Source organism: Eretmochelys imbricata, chromosome 10 (genome assembly GCF_965152235.1).
Source record: "Eretmochelys imbricata isolate rEreImb1 chromosome 10, rEreImb1.hap1, whole genome shotgun sequence".
Taxonomy (NCBI): domain Eukaryota; kingdom Metazoa; phylum Chordata; order Testudines; family Cheloniidae; genus Eretmochelys; species Eretmochelys imbricata.
Genome location: NC_135581.1, coordinates 23,695,296 through 23,705,400, shown reverse-complemented (window position 1 = coordinate 23,705,400; position 10,105 = coordinate 23,695,296). Strand labels below are relative to the sequence as shown.

Sequence of the window (10,105 nt, the reverse complement as noted above, 5' to 3'; positions counted from 1 at the left end):
GTCTTCTATGGCTTATTTTGACCTTCACTGCGTTCCAGCAAATACATCATGTACTCTTGCTGACAAAATAAAATAGTTTTGCTAACTTTCTACGAGCAGGCATTTCTTAAATGGAATTTGATAGCTTACCAGTGAATGAAGTTTTGAGTATGTCACTCTTACACTTCTGGAAGAGCAAACGTATAAAATGCAGAAAGTATTCAAATAGCAGAAGAAAAATAGGTCTAAAAGGCATGTTAACAAATTCTTTAAATCATTTCAAATATAAGTTAGGGTAGTATGATAGACAAAATTTTGTGATTTATGCCCACAGCAGGCAATAGATCCATACAGTGATCAATACATAAAATAAGTTCACTACTACTTTGTTTTTGCTTCTTTGCAGGGATTCAAGAATATTGTGGCCTAAAGCACTCACAAGAAAAATTATCTAACCCCCAAGGAATGGAATAAATGTGCAGTTAATTATAGGAAAGCATTTTATAGGAAGAATGTAAAGACTTGTACTCCTTTTCTGTATTGCAAATAAATAATTTTTAAGTTAATGTCCTTGCTCTAATTTCCTGTTCTTGTTGTGTGCAATCACCATAATATTTGAACACCAGCTAGTCCACCTGATGTCTCAAAACTTTATTTTAAGTTTATAGAAATAAGTCACTTAGTGCATCAGAAGTTTAAATCTAAATCTAAAGTATTTTGTGATACCTGAAATCTTGCATATGTCGTTAGTGAAATTAATCTCCAAAGACATTCACATATAGACTTTATTCAGAAACTCTTATACATTAAATACATATTTTCACTGGAACATTTACCTGAGTCTCTTTTTTAAATATTAGTACTTTCAAGCCTCCTTCATTTGAGGATTAATTGTAGTGTGCATTTCCATGCTGTGTTTCATTGGATAAGATCACTTCGACATCTTTTTCTTTGATTAGTAGAGTTCCATATTTAGAGTGCAGTCACTTAAATTTAGGATTGTCTCCTCTTTAGTGATCAGTGTCTGGGAAAAGAAAAATATGTTACTAACCATTTTTTTTACTTAGACAAGTTAACGTTAGTTTCCTTGTTTGTAATACAAGAAATTAGAGGGCAAGTGTCACAGGAAAATTAATTGCATTTGCTTTCAAATTTAAATCAATATAAACTTGACTGTGTAGCTGCATAACAGAATGAGTTGACTTGAAGGAGCTTGCTGCCTACTTGATTTATAGCAAGGAAATAAGTCAGTGTTCAGGTTTAATTTATTTGTAGGAGTTTAATTCACCAAGTAATAAAGTGCTGTGTTGCCAGAAATCCTTCTCAAATGTGCCTTTCCTCTGCTCTCCTCATCTCAATCTCTGATTCCAGACCCCACTCCTTCATGCGAGAAATTAGCCAGAGGGAGGAAAGAAAAAAGGGATGGCTAACTACTCTGCTCTGCACTCACTCAAGAAGGGTATTCTCATCCTGAGTGTTAACAAGTCTTCTGACTTGTCCAATGGTTACACATCCCAAACTCTGAGAAATGAGAAGCATATACTGTAGGAAAATTGCAGTTGTCTTTTTTTATTACACTTCTGAAATTATGCTGCCTGATCTATATAGTATGAATATCATAGAACCGAGTATTAGAAACACCCAAAGATCAGGAATCCTCCAGAGGCTTTTGTCTTAATGATTAAAATGACCCCAATCATTAACAAACAAACTCTGTATTAACTTCTCAAACAGAAGCAAGAAATTTTCATGGTAGGACATAAAGCTAGTCTTTGGCCTGTTTAGGAACGAAAATTTCAATTTTTACTTAAAACACATTTGCCTTTTTATCTTAAGGTGTTAGCTTATAACCGCAACAAAGGAACTCTGTCATAAAAATCTGAGTTTGACATGTTTTGATCAAGCAATTCTTTACTCTTGTTCAGACAGGGTTGATGCTCTAGAATAGTGTTACTTAATAAATGTTTTATTGCTTATCCATTTTTCTAATATCAGTCCTCAACTTACAGTCACCTAGTGGTTATGTATTTCCATATCCTTCAGGACATCCATACCCTGAATTTCTTCTTGTCTCTCCTGCAGAATGAACACATGAAAGCTAAAGATGATGTTCTACTAACCTAATTCTGCTCCAGCATTAGTATCTAGAGCAGGGGTCTCAAACACATGGCCCATGGAGTTATTTCCTGTGGCCCGCCAAGCTCCCCAAACCCCCGGAGTTATTTCCTGCAGCCCGCCAGGCTCCTTCCCCCCTCAGTGCACCATGTCCCCACTCCTCTGCCTACTTGCAGGCACTTCCTGCCACCAAGGGAGGAGGTGAAGAAGAGGCGGGGCAGGGGCAGGAAGAGGCGGGGGCTCATGGAAGGGGTGGAGTGGGAGCGGGGCCGATGGCAGCGTGGGTGCGGGAGGTCAGTGATGCGGCCCTCGGGCCAACGTACTATTCCTCATGTGGCCCTCGTGGTGATTTGAGTTTGAGATCCCTGATCTAGAACATCTACTGCAATCATTTTTGCTGACGCCTCTAAAGTACTTTACAAAATCTTAATCTTAACTACTCCAAGGAGGTAATACAAGAGCACAGAATGGGTTTGTTATAAAACACATGGTCTAATTCTTTTATACCTCATACATGCAAACAAGACAATTTAGAAAAGTTACATGGTCACTTTTTCCACAATGCATTGGAAAAAATGGTGCTTTATTTTCTTAAGCTACTCAATTCTGCACCTTTTGGGAAAGTAGAAATTGATTTGTTAGTCATTGCCATCCACATCCATAAAAGTGTAGTAGCAGCAGGAAGATATTTTCTTGTACCATACCCCAAACCATGAATAGAACTCAAACAAATACCAGGACAATTTTATAGGCCCTAATTACAGGCCACTTTTCAACAAACTTCTTCATTTATTGCAAAGCAGTCCTTGTCAATGGGTCCTTCTGGCTTCTCTGCTCAGGTCACACTTACTCTTTTGCAGTGCAGCAGTTAGACCGTACAATTCCCAAACTGGTTTTTCAGATTAAACATTAATTTTGCATTTCAGAAAGAGGGACCACTAGTCTGAGACTTTAAAAGTGTTGACAGACTTGTGCACTGATATTATTCGTGCACAGAAAATCTGTAGGTCCACGTAGATGTATATGTGATGAACACAACTCACTATAAAGCACAACCTGGCATTCCTCAATCATGTTTATCAAAGTGTAAATCAGCATAATGCCCAATTCCTTAAAAGCTGCTGTGGAAAACACATACATGATGTGACTACTGAGAATAATAACGAACCTTAATACTTACCCTCTGAAACATCTGCTGTGACAAAAACCTTGAAGTTACTTTGCTGATGCTTTTTTTCCCTCCTAATTTACAGTGGATGTATCCATATAAGTTAGCAGCTTGAAGGGAGATTCCAGCTATGACAAGAGCCTGCAGAAGTTGGCCCAATAAAAGGTATTACCTCACCCAACTTGTCTCTCTATGAGGCTATAGACAATCAACAGCTTAGTGTGGAAAAATTGATAATGCTGATTAATGTAAGTAGTATCAAAAAGAATTTACCTTCAAATAATAAATTAAAACTTGCATTTTAGGAAGCATAAATAACCAGTAACACTCCTCCCTACCCACCGACAGAAGAGCCTTTTTTTGGGAAGTCTCACTTTACATTTCAAGGGTAGAAATCATTTTTTCCCCCAGCTCTGGTCTCACTCCTTCCAGCTTGACCCATTTTGTCAGTGCTTTGTGCCAAACTATAATACAAAAGTCTGACTCAAAAGAATAACTCTTTACACCTACATGAAGTCATGTTCCCTTCATTTTAAGACATTCATAGCCAAATTCTCACTACCCGCTATTTACAAGACCTTTATTTTAATTTAACCTGGAATGCCACAAATTTTACCTACAAAGGAGGTTCTATAATAATTTGCAAATTTATGGAAGACTTAAGAGTACAGTTTAGAAGATGTGCCAACATTTGCAGAAAGCATAATTTTAGTACCACAAAACGATTTGGTAAACATTTTCTAATAGGGCAGCTTTCAAAATCATAGAAATGTAGGACTGCTGGAGGACCTCCAGAGTTTATCAAGTCCAGCCCCCTACACTGAGACAGAACCAACTATATCTAAACCATCCCTGACAGATGCTTGTCTAACCTGTTCTTAAAAACCTTCAATGATGTGGATTCCCAACCTCTTGGAAGCCTTGTTCAGACCTTAACTATCTCTATAATCAAAGTTTTTTTCCTAATATTTAATCTAAATCTCCCTTGCTGCAGATTAAGCCCATTATTTCTTGTCCTACCTTCAGTGGACATGGAGAACAATTGATCACTGTCCTCTTTATAACAGCCCTTAACAAATCTGAAGACATAACAGGTTTCCCCCTCTGTCGTCTTCTCTCAAGACTAAACGTGCCCATTTTTTTTTTAACCATTCCTCAGGGATCAGGTTTTTCTAAACAATTTAGAAAAGTTACATGGTTACTTTTTCCAAAATGCCTGGAAAAAATGGTGCTTATTTGGTGATTAAATGGTGATAACCAAAAAACGATAAAACCTCTCCTCTGGACTCTCTCCAGTTTGTCCAAGCCTTTCCTAAAGTGTGGCACCAAGTACTGGGCACATTACTCTAGCTGAGGCCTGACCAGTGCCAAACAGAGTGGGGCAGTTGCCTCCTGTGTTTTATATATGACACTCCTGTTAATGCACCCCAGAATATTAATCTTTTTCTCAGTTGCATTGCACTGTCAATTCATATTCAACATGTGATCCACTATAACACCCAGTTTCTTCTCACCAGTACTACTACCTTGCTGGTTATTCCCCATTTTGTAGCTGTGAATTTGATTTTTCCTTCCTAAGTATAGTACTTTGCACTTCATCTAATTGTCTAATGAACTTAATAAAATTAATATTATTGGTAGTACTCTCCTCCAAAGAAAGTATCAAACATTTTCTAGAAAACAGTATCTTATTTTGGAACAAGTTTAAAAGGCCTCATTTCAAGCATATGCTATACACCAGTGGTCGGCAACCTGAGGGCCGCATGCGGCCCATCAGGGTAATCTGAATGGTGAACCGCGGCCACTGGGAGCTGCCGAGGGCTGTGCCTGCAGACGGTCAATGTCAGCAAAATGTCTCACAGCCTGCAATCAGATTACCCTGATGGGCTACATGCAGGCTGCAAGTTGCCCACCACCAATGCAAGCGATTTCAATATCTTTAAAATGTTCATCTTTACACATATGAGTCCTGCTATATGACTTGTTACATTACAGCCCTAGAAAAGCCAATATGGTGGTACTGACAACAAGCAGCAACTGCTTATTTCCAGTAAGGCCTGCCAAAATATTAAATGATGCAGTGTGACAGAGTGGTCTGTTGCAAGTCATGGAGACCAGGAGGCTGGGTGGTGAAAGGATTAGAGGATGTTAGTACAAATATTATCCAAGTCCCAAGAAGACATGCAAAAGTAAAACCCAACTGCAGAATGGTTTCTCCTTTTCTGTTTCTCTGGAACTAATAGTTTTTTAGTTTGGGGTATTGTATAGGTGGAGTTTTCTGAACTGAAGCTGCAGTGGTGCCTGCCAGCAGAAACATTTGACTCAGGAGAAGAGGGCTGATTGACCAGAACTTAGTGAGGGGTGGAGAGTAAGGAATTATAAAGTCTGTGCCAGGCCTAAGGGATTAACTTCAGTTTGGGAACTGAAGCCTGCTCTACAACTTCTTGAAGCTGTCACTGTAATCTTCTAACTTAAATTCTTACTTTCTATGGAATCTAACTTAAAACTGTATTTTTAATAGTCTTGTTTTTCTGCTCCTTTCCCCTTCACTGCACCTATCACCCACAGCTCATATGGAGTTACCCCATGCTTACCAGCCATTTCAACTTCAAGGAAAACAAAGTGCTAAAAAAGAACACTGTCCAAATAACTGGACAGATAATTAGTCCAAGCCAAAAGATTCGAGCTTCAACTTCAGTTGAGCCAGCTATGCTTGCAGATACCTGGAAAGAAAAACATTTAGTTTTAGTTACCAAAATATCCTAACAGTACTTAAGGATTGAGACATTCCTTTCACAGGTAATTTATATGCATTTATATGTTCCTGTTTCTGTTATGTTTTATATAATATCAGCTGTAGCTTAGCTACTGGAAATAATTTATTTCCTGTTGCCTGGCTGTATGCTTCCTTAGACTGGCATTCCCTTAATTGAAATCATTGCAGCATGGGAGAACAATATATAGCTTCTAAATACAGTATTAATTTTATTTACACAGACAAAAATTGGTCATGCCCTGAACTCTACTTAGTACCATAGGTATGCTGGGTAACTAGTTGAACCACCAAGCATTTTAGACTTTTATATTCTGCATGAAACAGCCATTAAAATCCAAGTTTATCTTCAACAATATGAAAGGAAACATACTAACTGGTAAAACTCAGTTGATTTTATTTAAATGATACAGAATTATGAAGTACCCTAGAATGAATATGTCCAGCACACTACACTGTTTAACAGGCAGGATAATAATATTTTAGGAGCAAATTGTGACCCGAACTGCCTCTTAATTCTCAAAAATCAGTGTCATTTTGGCTCATATTTAACCTCACCTCGGATTTTGGAAAAAACTAGGAGCACAGATCAGTCTACTCCAATGGTCACCAACCGGTCGATCGCGATCGACTGGTCAATACTAGAGACTCTCCCAGTCAATTGCAATCTCTGTGGGGGGTAGTGGGGCTGCCGCTAAGGCAGGCTCCCTGCCTGCCCCGGCTCCCGGAAGCAGCCAGCACTGCCTCGTGGGGGACAGGGGTCTCTGCGCGCTGCTCCTGCCTGCAAGTACTGCCCCTGCAGCTCCCATTGGCCACAGTTCCCTGTTCCTGGCCAATGGGAGCTGCGGGGGTGGTGCCTGAAGAGGGGCAGTGTGCGGAGCCACATGCCCCCCCCCCGCTCCTCCCAGGGGCCACAGACACGCGTTGGCCCCTTTTGGGAGCGGCATGGGGTTGGGGCAGGCAGGGAGCCTGCCTTAGCCTCACTGCGCTGCCAACCAGGAGCAGCCTGAGGTAAACGCTGTCCAGCAGAAGGCCACACCTCAGCCGTGAGCCTCCTCCCCGAGCCAGCACCCCATACACCCTCCTGCACCCCGACCCCTCTGTCCCAGTCCTAATTCCCCGCCTCCCAGAGCCAGCACCCCATAACCCCTCCTGCACCCAACACTCTGCCCCAGCCTGGAGCCCCCTCCTGCACTCAAACTCTCTCCCAGAGCATTTGCACCCCTCACCCCAACCCCCTGTCCCAGGCTCAGCCCGGAGCCCCTCCCACACTGTGAACTCCTTGGCCCCAGCCCAGAGCCCACACCCCCTCCCAAACCCCAAACCCCTGCCCCAGCCCGGTGCAAGTGAGTGAGGGTGGGGGACAGCAAGCAATGGAGGGAGGTGGGGGAGCTTCGGGGAAGGGGCGGGGGTAGATCCTGGGTTGCCCTTAAATTCAAAAAGTGATCTTGTGCATAAAAAGGTTGGAGACCACTGGTTTACTCTAGACATACCATATGCTGTGTAAAATGTTCCATTGCAAATGAGCAATGACATAACTATCTGGAAAGCCATCTAGAATAAACTGGCATCCTATATGTTTCAAGTTTGCAACATTCTACAATTTAAAAATCATGAAATGCAAGCCAGGTCTTCCATTATTAAATTGTGTATAACAATGACAGATTTCACTTTATTTGCACAACTTACTATTAAATGTTTGATACATTTTACAGTGAAGGTGCTGCCTAGCACCACGCAGACTTCATTCTCTGTTAAATATGAAGGGAATCCTTCAAGATTACTGTTTAACTTGGTAACTGCAGAGCCATGTCTGAGCTGACTCCTGAAGAGCTAACTCAGACACTACCGCTAGTTAAAGTACTAATTTGACTTTAACATGTTCTCGTATGCACAAAGAGGATTGTTTTCAATCTACAAAAATGCTGAGTTGTCTTGAGTGAAAGTGGAAACATCCAGAATGTATGAAGAGCTAGAGTGAAGCACAAAATGGGAGGCAATGGTTTAACTAGAGCAAGCCTTCCACTATTTGCAAAGTAAAGATTCAGTGCATAGGTGTTGTAAACAAAGAGTGTGGCTTTTTTATAGAACTTAAATCCAGTATGGTCAGAAAAGTTATAGCATCCAAGTTGGAAACACTTGTTGGGAACACTGGGGCATGGCCACTAGGTAACTCGAGGGGATGGAAGACCACGAGTGTCGATGAAGCCCCCTTGCACTAGGCCCCGGTGTCCTTGGCCCCCCCCTCCTGCCTGGAGGCACTCGCAGCAGCTCTGCGTACTAGGCCCAAGTGTCCTTGGCCCCCCTGCCTGGAGGCACACACAGCAGTTATGCTGAGAATCTGCAACAGTATGTTGCAGAGTCAGACTGCCTGAAACTAAGCAAGGCCAAACAGGGGAGATATGGAAGAACAATGCTGAATAAAGCAGCTTTATGTATAGTTTAACAAATGATACAGAGAATCAGAGAACTAGCTGGGAACTGGATTGGCTGGCTATATGGATACTTGGGGCAGCTTGCTATTGGATAAGTATGCTGGGAAAAAGGATGTATAAAAGCCTGTGTAACTTCCTGCTCTGTTGTGCAGGATTTGAGATTTTATTCTCCCTGTACCTTTTTGCAGCTGCAAATAAACTTTTCTGCTTCTCCACCCCGTTGTGATTATTGGGTGTAGCACACCGGGTAACGAACCACTCAAGCTGTTGTTCAGCCTCTCGGCACTGGGTGCCGGCAACAGCTTTTGGCGTCCCTGGGTGGGCGACGAGGCTGCAATTTAGCCTTGCCCGGACCCCTCCTGGAGGTCGAGGATTGCGACGAGAACCGACGCCCAGCGCGCACCGGTGAGTTCATCGGGGGCCTCGGAGGAGACGCGATTTGATCGACCCCAGAGGGCACAACGGTGCAACGCACTCATATAGTGGAGAAGCTGTTGTGGATGGCGGTGAAGAACCGGTCCCTTAGACATGGGGGAGGAGCAGCTGCAGGCCACGGTGAAGAACCGGTCCCTTGGATAAGGTAGGAACCTTTTAAAATCCGGATTATATGCTCTGTTGGAACCTGGGGACGCCCAGAGTTACCCTGTAGGTATGGGACAGGGACAGAGCTCAGAGGTTAGGGCACGGTGTACACCCCTAGAGTGCATTCTAGCAAACTGGAAGGTATTTGGTGCGGATCCGATGACTAAGAGCCAATTAAAATGATTCTGTACAGTTGACTGGCCTCAATATCAACTAGAGGACCAGGAGTGGTGGCCACCAGGAGGGTCAATTAATTACAACACGATCCTTCAGTTACTCCTGTTCTGTCAGAGAACAAGGAAATGAAATGAACATATGTATGCGCATTTGTTTCTGACTTTATGTACTCGACCAGATATTTTACAGCACTGTAATCTGACTCCGACTGGTTCGGTAGCAGCTAATGTTAGTCCCCAGACCCCCAACCCCCACTGTAATGGCAGAGCCGGTGTCCCCTTCGGCCCCCACACTCCCACCGTATAAGGGTAGGATGCCTCGGGGTTACAGAGATTGCCCCCTCGGTGGGACTCTATCCTTTGCTTACCGAGACTGTTGTGGCTTGCCCAGGGGCAGACGGACGTCAGGCTACCACTATGCAAGTTTACACCCATGTGCCATTCAATCCAATAGACTTAGCAGCTTTTAAAACACAGGCTGGGGAATTCTCAACGAACGCAAGCAGGTTTTTTTCAGTCTTTGAGGGGTGCCTCAGTAGTCACAAGCCGATTGAGACGACTGTAATATCCTCCTGAGAACCCTGTTGTCTGAGGTGGAGAGGGATCAGGTTACAGCTAAGGCAAGGGGAGCGTCAGCGTTCAAGCGAAAAAAAAGAAAGGAATCTATCTGTCAAGTTCCTCTCCAAATAATTGTAAGCGGCTCAGGGCATTTCTGGGTATGGCAGGCTTTTGCAGGATATGGATCCCAGAGTTTGGACTGTGGGCTAAACCCCTGTACGACTGTGTAAAAAAAGCAGATCATGACCCCTTCTATTGGACCCCAGAGGCTGATAGGGCATTTAAAATCCTGAAAAGAAAATTGATGGAAGCCCCGGCT

The 10,105-nt window shown here is 42.7% G+C and overlaps 1 protein-coding gene across 4 annotated transcripts in view; it reads right to left on the bottom strand.

Moving 5' to 3' along the window:
• Positions 1-750: 750 nt before the first annotated feature.
• TVP23A (trans-golgi network vesicle protein 23 homolog A) overlaps positions 751-10,105 on the bottom strand; it is a 30,859-nt gene continuing 21,504 nt past the window's right edge. For 2 of the 4 annotated variants that reach the window (XM_077828718.1, XM_077828717.1), the window contains exons 5-8: positions 5,857-5,985; positions 3,275-3,403; positions 1,987-2,055; positions 751-1,003 (exon numbers count right to left, since the gene is read on the bottom strand). In XM_077828718.1, coding sequence (XP_077684844.1) covers positions 1,993-2,055; positions 3,275-3,403; positions 5,857-5,985 — 321 coding nt within the window. In that variant the 3' untranslated portion in view covers positions 751-1,003; positions 1,987-1,992. Of the gene's footprint in view, positions 1,004-1,986; positions 2,056-3,263; positions 4,435-5,856; positions 5,986-10,105 lie in introns of those variants that run through there. The other 2 variants (XM_077828721.1, XM_077828720.1) reach the window with 2 other exon arrangements.